This window comes from Montipora capricornis, chromosome 9, assembly GCF_036669925.1.
Source record: "Montipora capricornis isolate CH-2021 chromosome 9, ASM3666992v2, whole genome shotgun sequence".
Lineage (NCBI taxonomy): Eukaryota > Metazoa > Cnidaria > Anthozoa > Scleractinia > Acroporidae > Montipora > Montipora capricornis.
Window position 1 is genome coordinate 36,923,968 of NC_090891.1, and position 17,500 is coordinate 36,941,467.

At 42.5% G+C, this 17,500-nt stretch overlaps 2 protein-coding genes and 1 long non-coding RNA gene across 4 annotated transcripts in view; 1 reads left to right on the forward strand and 2 right to left on the reverse strand.

Annotated features, from left to right (window-relative positions):
* Nucleotides 1–1,899, reverse strand: part of LOC138015790 (uncharacterized) — a 14,468-nt gene extending 12,569 nt beyond the window's left edge. For both annotated transcript variants that reach the window (XM_068862902.1, XM_068862901.1), the window contains exon 1: nt 1,279–1,899. In XM_068862902.1, the coding sequence (XP_068719003.1) occupies nt 1,279–1,800 (522 nt within the window). In that variant the 5' untranslated portion in view covers nt 1,801–1,899. The remainder of the gene's footprint in view (nt 1–1,278) is intronic.
* LOC138015791 (uncharacterized) lies at nt 1,285–11,698 on the reverse strand. The gene is made up of 2 exons (XM_068862903.1): nt 9,740–11,698; nt 1,285–1,417 (listed from the first exon to the last, which is right to left on the reverse strand). Exon 1 carries the CDS (start codon nt 11,504–11,506, stop codon nt 10,547–10,549), a length of 960 nt encoding a protein of 319 aa, XP_068719004.1. The 5' UTR covers nt 11,507–11,698; the 3' UTR covers nt 1,285–1,417; nt 9,740–10,546.
* LOC138015792 (uncharacterized) lies at nt 9,251–16,799 on the forward strand. The gene is made up of 4 exons (XR_011125641.1): nt 9,251–9,401; nt 9,550–9,589; nt 12,534–12,604; nt 16,706–16,799. It is a non-coding gene; the product is annotated as an uncharacterized lncRNA (long non-coding RNA).
* Nucleotides 16,800–17,500: the final 701 nt, after the last annotated feature.

Sequence of the window (17,500 nt, forward strand, 5' to 3'; positions counted from 1 at the left end):
GAGAAAATTCGTAGTTTATTTGTCAATACCGACCTTAAGCTTGAGATAGCCACTAACCTTATAACTTAACGGCTGCCTTTGGGTCGCGATATAAACTACCGACCCCAAGGTAGCCACTAACCAAGGTGAGTTAACGGCTACTTTTGGATCGGAGTATATTTCATGGGCCTTGAGGTAGCCACTAACCGGGTGACTTAACGGCTACCCAATGTAGGTCAGTATACAGATGAGGAAACCGGCTAACAAAAGACAAATTAAATCACGAATTTTCTCACTATCATAAAACTCCCGTCTTTGATTCGATGTACTTTAATCATACAACATTACTCCGTACCCTTTTTACGCACATACGGCTGGTACCTTCCATCAACTATGAATAGATTTTTATTTCTGTGGACAGACGTCTTCAGCCTGGCAACGGATCCCGAGACGAATCCTTGTGACAAATAATCGTGGGAGTTCGCCTTATTCAACCTTACTCTGGATTCACAATTACTATTTTACTTCAATAATTCTTCCGCGATCGATATTATCAATTTGCAGCCATTGGAAACTAAAAAAAATTACATTGTTCATTGCGTGATGAAATCCACAGCTGAACCAACATGCTATCATGTTTCGCTAATCGCAAGTGACTTAATGTCATAGCAAACGTTCAGGTGATTATCTTTTGTCTCATGGATTACTTAAAACTGCGTGGTTGTTTACTTAAATATCATGTTACTGATGAATTAATCGAAGTCCATCTTCAAGACACAACAAACCCTGGGATAGAAAAATAGGATCCTTTTCGAATGGTTGACCCGAGGTTTGACCGCTTGAATTTTAGACTGGTTCCGTGCAATATTTGCCATTCTGTGTGCGCGAAAGTCACACACTAGCTGAATGACAACTGAGTTTCATGTTGTTTGAGTCCACACGCTACGTACCCATTTTTGGTGAAACAGAAATACATAATGAAACAGTTTCGTACGCGTATGAGTTTCCAGACATTGAAGTTCAATATAACAATCATGATTGGTGCACTTAACATTGAGGTATTCAAGTTATAACTGAGATTAGCATGTAATATAGTCTTTTTACCTGGAAATATAGTTTTCATATCTTAAAATAGTTTTTAATATAGTTTTTATCCGAAAATTGTAAAAATCCATCCTATTGCTACTTGTAAATTTTCCTATTTTGGATTGTAATTATTGTAAAGCGCTATTGGGCTAAAGGGAAATAGTGCTATATAAATAAAGCATTATTATATTATTATTATTAAAAAACCATTACCTCTGAATATTCTGGCTCATTGTCATCCGAAGAATTGTAATATTCTGCAGTCCATTTGACAACAGGTCTCTCTTTGTAAATCAAATGCTCGAGCTCGTTAACGAAATCTGTGGTTACAACATTTCTCCTATCTTCCACTCTGTTCAAAGGAATAACACAGTCTACAACAAACTGGACTACATAGGAGAAAGGAGTGGCAACAAAGAGAACAACCATTCCATTCCCATCTGCAGGAAAGAGGACACAGTTTCCGAATCCACTGTAACAATAGATTAATACTACTGCGTCCATCCAAAGGATCATAAAATTAACACCCGAGAGGAGGCCAGCCAGCGTTTTATTCTTTGACAAGCAGCAGTTCAAACGGAATAACACAATTGAAATTTGAAAAAAACAACATATCCAAACGATGCTAATGACGTTGATAAAAACCGCAAGCGCGTGAGAACCTGCAATGTGGATACTTCCTTCAACGCTGTTTGTTATGTTATTGCTACTTGAGTTATGATACATATCCTTCATACTGATTCCTAGTAGTCTCAACTTTTCTATCTGCCGTTTGCTGTGGCGTTGTCACCATCCGTGTGAACAATCTTTATTTCTCTCAGTCTCGTACCCAGAGCTGCGATCCTCTTGGCCAGGTAGGTACTTTATATATGATACCCTATAATGTACCGATCCTCAAGTCCTCTACCAAGCCTTTAGCGTCCTTACACATCCCTAGCCGTCCTTTGGCGTCCTTCCACATCCCTAGCCGTCCTTTAGCGTCCTTACACATCCCTAGCCGTCCTTTAGCGTCCTTTCCCATCCCTAGCCGTCCTTTAGCGTCCTTACTCATCCCTAGCCGTCCCTTGGCGTCCTTACACATCCCTAGCCCAGGAGCACCCAACGTCAATTTTCGGAAAATATCTGTTCGGAAGATGATTTGAGATTTAGAATTTTCGGAACATTTTTTTGAGATTTTTTTGCTTCCCCGCCTGTCCTAGTATTTTCGAACATCTAAAAAATGGTATAATTGCCCATTTTAAACGGATTTTTACCCTAAAAAGGTCACCTAGAATTTTCGGGAGCCTTTTTTCCGGCTGAAATTTTCGAAAAGTTAAGTTTCGATCTCTATAATTTTCGGATCACTAGACTTTCAGCTAGGAAATCCGAACAGATAAAAAATTTTTAGGGGATAAAAATATGCCTATATCTGCCGTTTAAATACTAAAATACGTTTAGCAATGCTATGTTTAAGTGGTTTAGAACTATATTCTCGTTGGGCGCCCCTGCCTAGCCGTCCTTTAGCGTCCTTACACATCCCTACCCGTCCTTTAGCGTCCTTACTCATCCCTAGCCGTTCTTTAGCGTCCATACTCATCTCTACCAGTCCTTTAGCGTCCTTACTCATCCCTAGCCGTCCCTTAGCGTCCTTACACATCCCTAGCCATCCTTTAGCGTCCTTACACATCCCTAGCCGTCCTTTAGCGTCCTCACTCATCCCTAGCAGTCCTTTAGCGTCCTTACTCATCCCTAGCCATCCTTTAGCGTCCTTACTCATCCCTAGCGATCCCTTAGCGTCCTTACACATTCCTAGCCGTCCTTTAGCGTCCTTACACATCCCTAGCCGTCCTTTAGCGTCCTCACTCATCCCTAGCCGTCCTTTAGCGTTCTTACTCATCCCTAGCCGTCCCTTAGCGTCCCTACACATCCCTAGCCGTCCTTTAGCGTCCTTACACATCAATACCCGTCCTTTAGCGTCCTTACACATCCCTAGCCGTCCTTTAGCGTCCTCACTCATCCCTGGCCGTCCTTTAGCGTCCTTACTCATCCCTAGCCGTCCTTTAGCGTCCTTACACATCCCTAGCCGTCCTTTGGCGTCCTTACACATCCCTAGCCGTCCTTTGGCCTCCTTACTCATCCCTAGCCGTCCTTTACCGCCCTTACTCATCCCTAGCCGTCCCTTAGCGTCCTTACACATCACTAGCCGTCCTTTAGCGTCCTTACACATCCCTACCCGTCCTGTAGCGTTCTTACACATCCCTAGCCATCCTTTAGCGTCCATACTCATCCCTATCCGTCCTTTAGCGTCCTTACTCATCCTTAGCCGTCCTTTAGCGTCCTTACTCATCCCTATCCGTCCTTTAGCGTCCTTACACATCCTTAGCCGTCCTTTAGCGTCCTTACTCATCCCTAGCCGTCCTTTAGCGTCCTTACACATCCCTAGCCGTCCTTTAGCGTCCTTACTTATCCCTAGCCGTCCTTTAGCATCCTTACACATCCCTAGCCGTCCTTTAGCGTCCTTACACATCCCTAGCCGTCCTTTAGCGTCCTTACTCATCCCTAGCCGTCCTTTAGCGTCCTTAAACAACCTTAGCCGTCGTTTAGCGTCCTTGCTCATCCCTAGCCGTCCCTTAGCGTCCTTAAACAACCCTAGCCGTCCTTTAGCATCCTTACACATCCCTAGTCGTTCTTTAGCGTCCTTACACATCCCTAGCCGTCCTTTAGCGTCCTTACTCATCCCTAGCCGTCCTTTAGCGTCCTTAAACAACCTTAGCCGTCGTTTAGCGTCCTTGCTCATCCCTAGCCGTCCCTTAGCGTCCTTAAACAACCCTAGCCGTCCTTTAGCATCCTTACACATCCCTAGTCGTTCTTTAGCGTCCTTACACATCCCTAGCCGTCCTTTAGCGTCCTTACTCATCCCTAGCCGTCCTTTAGCGTCCTTAAACAACCTTAGCCGTCGTTTAGCGTCCTTGCTCATCCCTAGCCGTCCCTTAGCCTCCTTAAACAACCCTAGCCGTCCTTTAGCATCCTTACACATCCCTAGCCGTCCTTTAGCGTCTTTACACATCCCTAGCCGTCCTTTAGCGTCCTTACTCATCCCTAGCCGTCCTTTAGCGTCCTTAAACAACCTTAGCCGTCGTTTAGCGTCCTTGCTCATCCCTAGCCGTCCCTTAGCGTCCTTAAACAACCCTAGCCGTCCTTTAGCATCCTTACACATCCCTAGTCGTTCTTTAGCTTCCCTACTGGTCCCCAGCCGTCCTTTAGCGTCCTTACCCATCCCTAGCCGTCCTTTAGCGTCCTTACACATACCTAGCCGTCCTTTAGCCTCCTTTAAAATCCCTAGCCGTCCTTTGTCGTCCTTAAACATCCCTAGCTGTCCTTTGGCGTCCTAACACATCCCTAGCCGTCCTTTTGGTTCCTTACACATCCCTACCCGTCCTTTCACGTCCTTACACATCCGTAGCCGTCCTTTAGCGTTCTTTCTCATCCCTAGCTGTCGTTTAGCGTCCTTACACATCCCTAGCCGTCCTTTAGCGTCCTGCTTTATTTCAGATTCCAAACACCTTTTCCATGACGTGTTATTTGTTGACGTGACCCATGGGAATGTCCATTGTTTAACTATTAGAAAAGTTTTCCCATAAAACAAAAGGAATACTGTCACTGATTGACATTTTGCAGATTGGATGGTTGTATTAACTGACATGAGAGTTTTTAATTCACTTATAGTGGCGATATTGTGTTTTGCAGCTTTCTAAACCCTAATCTATCCAATACAACAAAAAAATTTACCTCTTTGCAATCTTCGTTTTATAAACTTTCCACTTATACTGGCAGTTTGTCATATTAGTCTCATCGAAAGAAGGGCGCGTGGGCAATAATTATCGGAAGACACTATGACACCAAAAACACATAAGCGTTTTATACTTTGTTTTATGTCACTGTGGTAGTTCGGTAAACTTCTTTCATTATTATATTTTTTGGAACACTCTACATGTAACCCTGACCCTCAACATGTTAAACGTCGACCCTCGACGTTAGACCAAAAGGATGACTCGTACTGAGTGTTGCCGTAAGCCTTTTTATTTAAGTTTCTTCGGTCGTATAAACACTATTACTGTCCTAAGCTACTCATCGATCAACGCATCCCACGTGATAGCCTCCAGGCGTAATACATCTATTAAGTGAATGGCCAGCTCACACTGTTCCCGTTACCACCCAACCTTTTCGAGGATAAAGTGGTAAAGTTCTTATAAATCATTAATTACTGGGTTGCCATATATTATATGTTTAAAAATGCGTCAGATTTCTCGGTTTTTAAATAGGGCTAGGGATGTGTAAGGACGCTAAAGGACGGCTAGGGATGTGTAAGGACGCTAAAGGACGGCTAGGGATGTGTAAGGACGCTAAAGGACGGCTAGGGATGTGTAAGGACGCTAAAGGACGGCTAGGGATGAGTAAGGACGCTAAAGGACGGCTAGGGATGTGTAAGGACGCCAAAGGACGGCTAGGGATGTGTAAGGACGCTAAAGGACGGCTAGGGATGTGTAAGGACGCTAAAGGACGGCTAGGGATGAGTAAGGACGCTAAAGGACGGCTAGGGATGTGTAAGGACGCCAAAGGACGGCTAGGGATGTGTAAGGACGCCAAAGGACGGCTAGGGATGTGTAAGGACGCTAAAGGACGGCTAGGGATGTGTAAGGACGCTAAAGGACGGCTAGGGATGTGTACGGACGCCAAAGGACGGCTAGGGATGTGTAAGGGCGCTAAAGGACGGCAAGGGATGTGTAAGGACGCTAATGGACGGCTAGGGATGAGTAAGGACGCTAAAGGACGGCTAGAGATGTGTAAGGACGCCAAAGGATGGCTAGGGATGTGTAAGGACGCTAAAGGACGGCTAGGGATGTGTAAGGACGTTAAAGGACGGCTAGGGATGTGTAAGGACGCTAAAGGACGTCTAGGGATGTCTAAGGACGCCAAAGGACGGCTAGGGATGTGTAAGGACGCCAAAGGACGGCTAGGGATGTGTAAGGACGCCAAAGAGGATCGCAGCTCTGGGTACGAGAATGTATTTCTCTCGTCCCAAACCTTAGTCCTACGCGTCCTACGCAGCCGTTCTTTGTGTGGTCACGCAACGCGTGACCACACAAAGAACGGCATCGAAGGAGACTACCCAAACCTCAGCGTTCCCTCAAAGGTGCGGAGAAGGGATGAAGGTTCTGGCCATTCAAAGAACATTTTAAACAAGAAGCTAAATATTGATTCGTTTCAGTAGCCACATACAGCCCTTCAGTGTTTCTATTTTTTTGTTTTGCCCATGTCTCTCTTATAACGTTGAATAGGAAACTTGTTTGTCCACGAATTTTACGACAGAATAATGCACTAGTCATTTGTTTCCCCCACCCTCCGACCCCCGGGGATAGTGGGGACATATGGGGAAATTACTAGGGCAATTATGCGAGATTACGCCACAATTACGCCTCTAGAGGGTAGGGAAATTACAAGATTTTCGTTCCTCTGTCCTACCCTTCTGGGGACATACAGGGGGAAATATCGGGGAATTTTTACCTAGGAGGCCTGGGACTGAAAAGAAACGAAGAGCAATGGTAATGAGTATTTTCACACGTGCAAAAAAACAAAAGAACAGCAATCATGTCTAAACTTTTTCTTTATTGGTCGCTTATTCCTGTCTTGTTTCTATCCAGTTCTTTTTTCTTTTTTTTTTGTTTCGTTCCTTATATAGATCATGTGGCACACACAAATGGCGAGAACTGTATATTGTGGTAATCTTCCTAACATTTCCTTGATGACTCAGAATCTTTTAGGAACAGAGGGGTGGGGGAATTACGTGTGTTTTTCTGCTCTAGTCCCCAGTGGAAATACACCTACTTTACAACCATTCAAATGTAATTTCCCTACCCATCCCCGGGGGTCAGGGGGTGGGGGAAACAAATGACTAGTGCATAAGGATGGAAAAAGGACCTGCTCAGTCTTTTCGTAGGTTTTCTCACACATATTCGCACACTTTGGGCTATCTTTTCGTTGGGTTCACTGAGATTCTTCTTATGTAAACTATTCAGAAACATCCATTTGCTACTTGCGAGTCCGAGTGAAGGTCAATGAATATGTATTTCTTTTAGGTGTCTAATTAGGTTGCTTGGTATTAATTCCCATTGGGATAATTAGGCCTTTATATGCCACTCCTCATGAATGTCACACCACTTGACGCCGACCAGTTTACTCGAGGCTGTTTTTTCCTTACTATTTTGTATTGTCGTTTTAAATAGCGTATGACTTTGTTCTTATATTCCTTGGCTTGTAACCTGTATCCAATGTGTTCCCGGCTCAGTTTTTTTTAAATAAACTCGACCATTGCTGGCGGCTTCCTCCATTATTTGTTTGTTACTTCTCTCTTCTATACATATAAGAGAAATGTTTTCTATTCGGCTGAGCGAAGCGAAAGAGAATAGAAGAGTTGCCAGTAAATCCCCGTTTGTACGCAAAGGGTTCTGGGATCGCCAGGGGGCAAACATTGCAAGTCGCTATAAGAAAATGTATGGCGGAAACTTATTTCCAAAAAATGATTTTAGAGAGAGATCAACGCTTTTTTCGACACAGATTTATCAGAAATCGTTTTGGGCAATGTTGTTACCAGGGGCACCCAACGAATCTGTTCCTCACTTTATCTGTTCCTCAGAGGAATCTTGCTGGCTGGCAAAAATACAGGTGTTCCGATGAGCTGGCTGGGAAATTTATTATTGATAGAGGTTTTGCCTGGGAATCTAGCATTTCAACCCGAGCTGGCTGTGGAAACTCTGAAGACTGAGAACGACAAACATACGACGGCTGGTCAGAGTGATTGCGCTTGCGGAAAAAACCTGTGTCGGTTAAGTCCTTCGTCTAGATACGCCCGGAACGACTTCGCGTACGAAAAATCACGATTCGCTCGCCGAAACATTTTCTCCTGGGATGGTCGACTTGTGGCAAGTCTAGGTCGTTTGTTAAAAGCGCGCGGAGGGTCGCGCGGAGGTTCGAGAGATCGACGAACACGGATTGTGCTGTTTTCCTCATTTACATGTAAGATTAATTTCCATTGTTATTTTATCTGTATGCTCACAGGCGCCCCAAGCTGAAAATACGTGGTGTATGCGACAGTTTGTGTATATAGAGAATTGTATGGGAAAATCACCGATCGTAAAAAAATTGTGTAAATAACTATCTGATTTGAAATAAAGTTTTCCTACCCCAAATGTGTGACCAACTTGTCTCTTTTGGCGAGTTTCGAGCCATTCTGACGCCGTTTAGTGAAGTCATCCGGAAGGCCGTTGCTGAAATAATGGGAAGGCCGGTGACTCCATCCATCGCTGGCCAGACCTCACTCCATAAATCGTTTTCTCCTCAACAGGAAAAGTCCCGAATCGCAATAAAAACAACAGTTCCATAAAGCCCAATAAATTTCACTCCAAATACGTGTGTTTCGGCGGCCGAAAGACTCGTGGCGAACGAAAACTTTGCCTTAAAATTCACCTCTTCGGCTTTCCTGAGAGGCTTGTGACCGGGTAGTCAACAACGGAAACTCGGAAGATGGTTTCAGCCTCAACTCTGATTGGTCCATTTGAATTTGACCGCGCGCTGGCAACACGACCGTTGTTGACTTGTGACCGGGCAGTCAACAACGGTCGTGTTGCCAGCGCGCGGTCAAATTCAAATGGACCAATCAGAGTTGAGGCTGAAACCATCTTGCGAGTTTCCGTTGTTGACTACCCGGTCACAAGCCTCTCAGGAAAGCCGAAGAGGTGAACTTTAAGGCAAAGTTTTCGTTCGCCACGAGTCTTTCGGCCGCCGAAACACACGTACTTGGAGTGAAATTTATTGGGCTTTAAGGAACTGTTGTTTTTATTGCGATTCGGGACTTTTCCTGTTGAGGAGAAAACGATTTGTGGAGTGAGGTCTGGCCAGCGATGGACGGAGTCACCGGCCTTCCCATTATTTCAGCAACGGCCTTCCGGATGACTTCACTAAACGGCGTCAGAATGGCTCGAAACTCGCCAAAACGAGACAAGTTGGTCACACATTTGGGGTAGGAAAACTTTATTTCAAATGAGATAGTTATTTACACAATTTTTTTACGATCGGTGATTTTCCCATACAATTCTCTATATACACAAACTGTCGCATACACCACGTATTTTCAGCTTGGGGGGCCTGTGGTATGCTGAGATTCTCCTGATGTTCTTCTACATTGAATTGAAACGAACAGAGTGAATTTAACAGTATTAACTTGTATTTTCATTCACAGATTTCAGTTTCGACCAGAGTTTCGACGGTGTACAATGTGTTTGTTGTTAGCGTTTTCGGAGGTATAAGACTTCCTATTGTAGTTGTTTTAATGCTTTTTTTCGGTTATCTGTATTAGTCAAGTGCGTGATGATCTGTTACAGTTGAAGCGAATTGAGCCAACGAATTGTAAAAAATTGACAGCAGTACGTATTTTTCTTATTCGTGTAGGCAGCCACGGGATCAACCAGGTGCTTTCCTCAAACACAAGGTAAAAATCAAGAAAAATTCGCACTTATTTTAATTTAGTTTATTTGGTTAGAAAGACGATTATTACCCTCGACAACTCCTGCGAAGAGATCCTTTTGTAAGAACCTGTTGGCAGATATTTGGCATAATTAAAAAATTAAACGAGACTTACCTGTAAGTTGAAGTTTGATTGGAATTCTATCGAGTCATCAAACTACACCAAGGGATCACATGAGATAGCTAGGCGCATGCGCTTAATCAGTATTCACAGCCGAATGAGAGTGTCGCAATTGACACCAGGGTAGAAGAATACAAAAGTCCTCAAAAAACCATACCCAGTCTGGGAGGGTGAAATGTGAGGTAAACATGCTGCGGTGGGCATGTGATCCCTTGGTGCAGTTTGATGACTCGATAGAATTCCAATCAAACTTCAACTTACAGGTAAGTCTCGTTTAATTTTTTAATTCTATCTCGTCATCAATGCCCAGGGATCCCATGAGATTTCAAAGACAAGACAGTCACATGAGGACAAATAGACTGCAGAAGACAGTAACATAAGAACGTCCTTTAATGGAAATAAATAGAAACGCTCAGTATAACAAGTCTACGACAAAGCAAACAGTGGGTGTTACATATAACAACTACACCCAATATAACATGGCCTCAAATGACCTACTGGCCAGATAAAAAATGTGTGTACAAATAATCGGGAGATTTCTCCTCCCGGGAAAAAGCAAGTCCACATTAATGGACAGGACTTCGCTAGAAGTTACTCAATATGTAGTACTGCTGATGCAAAGGTTGTGGATTGGACTGGTTTATCATAGAATCGATCAAAAGATCTAGACGAGGACCACCCTGCCGTGCGCAAAATCTCGTCCATTGGAATACATGCTGCCTTGGCTTTGGAAGTGGCGGCACACCGAGTGCTGTGTGGTTTGAATGATGCAACATCAATTCCAGCAGAAGACATAATAGTTCAAATCCATCTTGACAAAGTTTCCTTTGAAATTGCTTTGTGTGGTCTGGTGAAGCTAAGAAATAACTGAGTTTCTTTTCCTCTCAAGGGCTGGGTTCGTTTAAGGTATTGCGTTAGGTATGAATAAACACAGAGGGACTTGTCATGAGGGTATGCATGCAACATCACTGACGGTGGCTGATAGCCAGGCCTACTTTGTTTAACGTGAGCGGGTAAAACAAACTCAAAACATGAAGATGTATCTTTCATGAAGTTAATATTAAGCATATGCAAAGTCTGGCTCCTCTGTGTGGAGACCAGGGCAACTAGCATTGTTACTTTCAGAGTCAGTGTCTTGAAATCTAACTTCTTTATTGGGCTTAATCCTGAAAGATATGACAAAACTGGCTGCACATCCCAAGTGGATTGATATCGAGGCATAGGTGGTGTACATTTATAGATCCCTTTCATGAATCTTGATACTATTGGGTGACTCCCAATAGGTGTCCTGTCTGAAGATACAGTGAGTGCTGATATAGCACTTCTGGCTGTATTTAGTGTTGTGTACGTTAAACCTTGTTCATGAAGTCGAACTAAAAAATCCAGCACAGAAGTCACAGATGGGCTATAGGGAGAAACTTGTTGTTCACCACAAAACTCAAACCATCGCCTGAGGTATGGTTGGTATTGCTTCTGTGTTCCAACGGACCAGGAGTGTAAGATAATTTCTGTAGCTTTCCCTGAAAAGTTGCTCTGGAGGAAGCCTTGCCGGAGACTCTGCAAGCCAACAGGCGAAGTCGCTTTCGTAAGCCTGGGTGTAGAGCACCGCTGTGAGGTTGTGTTAGTAGATTGGTGGATTGGGGGAGAAGGAGAGGTCTGTCTATCAGAAGGTGTAACAATGTTGTGAACCATGGCTGGGTTTGCCAAAGAGGGATCAGTATCACTCCTGTTGCCTCGTGGAATTCTATTTTCTGCAGGCATGAGGCAATTACACTGAATGGAGGAAAACAGTAAAAATATGAGTTAGCCCAATTCATATGAAAAGGGTTCACAAACTTTGCTCCAGGATCTGGCTTCCACGAAACATAGTCCTGAACCTTATAATTTAGCCTGGATGCAAACAGGTCAATTTGGAAAGGGCCCCATATATTGCTGATATCTTCAAACACTTTCGTATTTAGGGACCATTCTGTGGAGCCATCAAAATTCCTGGATTCTTGGTCAGCAACTACGTTAGTAACGCCTGGGATGTGGCATGAGCTAAGTCAAAATTAATATTCCTGCTATTAGCCCACTGCCAAATCTGCAATGCCATGTCATTGCAGTCATTCGACTTATTGCCCCCCATAGCATTGATGTACAACACTGTAGTAGTGTTATCTGACTGGATCCTTATGTATTTATCTGTTAAGTCACTACACAAAGATTGCAAGCCAAACAAAACTGCTTTCATTTCTAAATAATTGATGTGGAAACAGTGTTTTTTAGCTCTCCAAAGTCCTCCAGTCTGCTGTTCTTCACACATTGCCCCCCACCCTGTGTTAGAGGCATCAGTAGTGAGGGTTAAGTCAGGGTTGGTTTGCATTATATTTTTAAATGCTGTATTCACGTTGATCACCCACCAGTGCAATTCTGATCTGGCCTTTGCACTCAAGCTCATGAGTGCATCATAATCACCCTTGTTAATTGTTAAAGCTGAAATCTTATTTCGTTCTAAATGTCTGTAGTGCAACTCGCCAAACTGCACTCCTGGAAGACTGGATACCAACAGCTTATGACCCGAGCAACCTCCCTAATAGTAGGATTGCTCTGATTTAGAAGGTTCTCACAGGCCTGTTTAACAGTAATAGCTTTCCTGGGTGGAAGGCGTATAGTCATTGAGTTGCTATTCAGCAAAAAACCAAGAAACTCCAATTCTTGTGTGGGTATGAGCACTGACTTAGTAGGGTCGATGACAAACCCTAATTTGAGAAACGTATTTGTTGTCTCCCAAATGTTTTCCCCGCAGGAGATATAGGTGTGACCCATGAGAAAAGAGTCATCAATGTGTCCCATGCAGAAATGCCCTAGGGATCTGAGGTGAGCATAGATTGGCTTCAACACTTTGGTAAACAATCGTGGGGCAGATGCTAACCCATTTGGAAGGCAGGTAAATCGAAAATAATTGCCTTGCCATTCAAACTTGAGAAAATTACGATCCTCTACTGAAATAGGGATAGAATAATATGCATCCGTAAGATCCACTGATGCCATAAAGCATCCTGGTCGCATGAGTTTGAGGGCGGCATGGATGGTATCCATTTTGAAATGATAGTATGCCACAAACTCGTTGAGGGGTTTTAAGTTCAAAATAAGCCTATGGCTACCATCCTTTTTGGGTCTCACAAATATGGTAGAGATAAAGTCTCTATCACTGGGCTTAGATGGTTCTATAACCCCTTTTGTGAGGAGTTTGGCTATTTCAAGGTTTATGATGTCTTTGTCCGTAGACAAAAAAAATAATTTGTCTGGGTTGGGTAGCCTGCACAGGTCTACAATGCCCCTCAAACTCTATGTGATGATGCTGGATGGCATCAAGAATAACAGGATCTGTAGTAACTGCTTTCCAGTTTGTTATGTGCTCCTTAACACAGCCTGCTTTAAAGTTAAAGGACCAGCTGGGATAGCAATTCTGCATTCACAATAGATGTGACTTTTTCCCTCACCTTGTCTTTCATTGATCCTTCCGGATTGGAGTGTGTTGTTTGGTGTGGGCACCCCTTGGTGCCCGGCTGTTGGCTAAAAAATGCCTTTGGGAATTTGCCTTCTGTGTGGCGAATTGCCCATGTGCCCTAGCATATGGCTTTGCAAAATGTGGTCTGTTAAACCTTTGTTTAGGAGCCTTGTAGCCCTGGGATGATGTGCTGGTACTTGAGGGTTTTTGCATCTGTACCCCCGCTTTTTTCAGTTACGCCATATCTTTTAAGTGTTTAGAGAGATCATCTCCAAACAACTTAGATGTTGTTTTAATCTCTTCCTTGCAGAGTCGAGTGTAAGGCGGATTTAACTCGGGTTTAATTAATTCCCGTCTCTTCATGTTCAACTTGTGGTGCGTATTGCACAAAAGAGCAATGCTATCCATGATAACCGTGAGAGTTTCTCTCGTATTTGGCGTGTCGCCAGATTGAATGGAGCTAGCAAGCTTGCCACTCAAAGTACACAGCGCAGATAAGCCAGGCAACAAAAATTCCTGTACTTTTTGGAATGCTAAATCCACTGTTTGACTCGGGGGAGCAAATCCCACACCTCTTCATTGACACTGGTGACGTTAAGACGCTTGACATTCTCCGGTGGTGAATATTTGTCAGGGCTCTCTTTGACCATGTCGGTAGAGAGGCCACCAGTGAGCATGTTGTCGACGAGGGTGGCAATCTTTCCCTCGATGGCCGGGGATGTTTTCGTGTTGGGTAGGTAAGCCTGGGTCAGGCTATCTACGGTGCTGTAATGGCCCTGAGGCTCCGAGTCGGAGCGAGTGTCAGAAGCCATGTTGTTTGATGTGTTTGTGTTCGCGCCTGAATCGCGCATGCAGTCATTCACTACTGCTGTGATCTGAGTGATGTCCAGTGAATCGGCTGGTCTGTCGGGATTTGGCCTGGCTGCATCATCTTGGAGGAAGATATCTTCCTTTAGGTCCGCCAATACTGCTGTTTGTGCCTGAGAAGCCTCACTTAACTGAGACAACGTGGTGGTAAGATTTTGGAGAACGACCGCCAAGCTGTTGCTGCCGTCCGGAACAAACTCGCGGAGTTCTGAGACCAAGGGTGTTGTTGAGCTATCTTCCGTCGTTACCGACATAGCTGCCTATGTAAGAAATCAACTGGCCAACTATTTTCCTGAGAAAAGAGTGGAATAGGCTAAAAACAAGCGAAATTTCTGTCCACAAAGCTAAAGCTGCAAAACTGATTTCGCGCGCTAAAAGCACTGATTATGCGCATGCGCCTATCTATCTCATGGGATCCCTGGGCAGTGATGACGAGATAGAATTATACAAAACCCTGTTTAGTGAACTAAAATCAAGCAGGTTCTATGATTATGTGAGTAACAGTTAAATTGCAATAAACACTTTAACCAAGTTTGAGTTTGACTTTGAGATCGCAAATATTTATTTTTCTGGCAATCAATACCTATAGCTCCTACATAGAAATTAGGACCTTGTCAAGAACCCACTTTAAGCCTGCATCCAAGTATCCCTATTTTGCCAGACAAAAATATATATATATGTTCGTATATGCAGGCTTTTACTATTGTTTTTTTTTTTCTCTGACTAAGAAAACTTTGTTGGTTTTGGTCAGACTGGTTTTAATTGTGAGAATGCTTCTGATGATCAGCTGTTTTGTATTGGGTTGAGTGCTTAATTAAGACATACTATTGTTCTTACAATGTATGATTGTGTCAGCAATAACTGTTGTCATCAACACATACATTGACAAAACAATTATTGTTATTGTGACCAACAGCACTAAGTCTTATTTACTTGGCAGATTGTTTACTTTTCCTTTTCAACAATCACAAATTATTATCTTTAGTCATACTTTGTCTCTGTACAAAGCCAAACTGAGTTAGGCTTCTGAAGATGGGCATTCTTTGTATGTTCATTCTTACGACCCTCTCTCTTCCATCAGGTTGAGTTAGGCTTGTGACAATGGCGATTCTTTGTTTGTTCATTCTTACGACCGTCTCTCTTTCATCAGGTTGAGTTAGGCTTGTGACAATGGCCATTCTTTGTTTGTTCATTCTTACGACCCTCTCTCTTCCATCAGGTTGAGTTAGGCTTCTGAAGATGGGCATTCTTTGTTTGTTCACTCTTACGACCCTCTCTCTTCCATAAGATTGAGTTAGGCTTGTGACGATGTCCATTCATTGTTTGTTCATTCTTACGACCGTCTCTCTTCCATCAGGTTGAGTTAGGCTTGTGACGATGGCCATTCTTTGTTTGTTCATTCTTATGACCCTCTTTCTTCCATCAGGTTGAGTTAGGCTTGTGACGATGGCCATTCATTGTTTGTTCATTCTTACGACCGTCTCTCTTTCATCAGGTTGAGTTAGGCTTGTGACAATGGCCATTCTTTGTTTGTTCATTCTTACGACCCTCTCTCTTCCATCAGGTTCAGTTAGGGCATTCATGGTTTGCACTGAGAACTTTGTCTCCTTTGTGGCCCTCTATTCAATTGTCTATTAAGTTTCAATTCTCCTTTAATGTGAATGGCTGCACATCCATGTCATTGGGAGGAAGACGCTCAACAGTTGTTCAGTCATGGTAACATTTTAAATTTTATTAAAATAATTTATGGCGTGGAGAAAGTCCATTCATTTTGACCAGTTTAAGTGCTAGACCTATATGGCCTGCAGAAATTTTACTGATCTTGTTATCCATCCAGCTCAAGATGTGGCTCACTGTCATATTTGGCAAGTCAAGGGAATTTTTTTTTAATTTTTCAGTTGATCTAGAAAGAAAAATAGCTAAATTTGTTGACTGGTCTGCACCATGATGACAAATAGATCTTATTACCTCAAGCTGTTTTTTTTTTTGCCAAACCGCAAAGACATTCATGATAAACATGTTTCAACTTAAGCGTAAGGTTTCTGCATCTAAGAATTACAGGGGCTCCAGTCTACTTTTTACAAATACTAACATTCACAGGATGCCTACATAATGTGTTTGACCCTTGGTATTATTGAATTTAGAAGCAATGTATGAGAGTAGCAAAAAGTTCCATATTATTGTACAATTCTGGGATAAATATTTGCATATAAGATGAGAATAAACTAACCTTCATCCGAAATGTTCTGCTGTGTCATTATTGTGGCTGCTTGTGGGAAATTTAGCGATTTCAAGGACGTGTGTTGCTCTGGTAAAAATTGCTACAATTTGCCATTTTCAGCCATAATAACAACAGCACATCATTTCAGATAGTTTATCCTCATCTTGTGTAAATATTTATTGCAGAATAGTGCAATAATAATTATGGAACTTTTTGCTATTCTCATACATTGCTTCTAAATTCACCCTTTGTGTGGGTCCCCTGTGATAACAATGATTAGTGAGTCCATAGCTAGATCTGAAAACTCAATCAGCATTACTGCTGGCTCTACCCAATTAATATTGGTCTCTAATTTATTTCCTTTTTAATTATTTTTCAGGCTACCATGGAAATAGCAAGGAATTGGACATTAGCAATTGTGTAACTGAAGAGATCAATAAAAATGTAATTAAAATGAAGAGCTATTTCAAGGTTCCAGTTGTTCTGCCTTATTGTAGACAATACAGGTTTATCCTAGCAAGTATTTTATTGCTTTTGTGTACAATGTTGCTAGGTATTATGAATTCTGTGCTCGCTTTCCAGGGTGACAAAAGGCTCCTAAAATTCAAACTGCTCGAGACAGCAGTACATGTAGAGTATCATACTAACACAAGAACTACAGCTGTGTGTTTCACATTATCGTTCCATTATCATTATCAGTATAAGTATTGTTATTGTTATCATCATCATCATTATTATTATTATTAGTAGTAGTAGTATTCCTTTCATTTATATATATATATATATATATCTATATATATATTATATATATTATATATATATATTAATTAATTAATTAAGTAAGTAAGTAATTAAGTAATTTAATTCCTGGCTGGGAAATAAATTTGATCAGCTGGCTGGGAAACCAACCAATTTTATCTAGCTGGCTGGGAAATTTCTTGTGTGTCTTGCTGGGAAAAAGGAACAGATAATTTTTTCCCAGCAACACTGAAAAACACCTGAAAATGCCTTAACATTTATTTTCATTAACTGGGGTATAATAATACATTTTACAACAAATTGGTCGTTGGGTGCCCCTGTGTTACGTGGTAAATGTAAGTTTTTATTTGAATAACCGTGAAATATGAGATAAAATTTACTCGGGTTAACCCTGCGCGCGTGAGGATCCGTAAGG

Bases quoted from the DNA above. Each gene is read 5' to 3' on its own strand.
- LOC138015791 (XM_068862903.1), bottom strand. From the start codon at position 11,506: ATGCCTGCAGAAAATAGAATTCCACGAGGCAACAGGAGTGATACTGAT.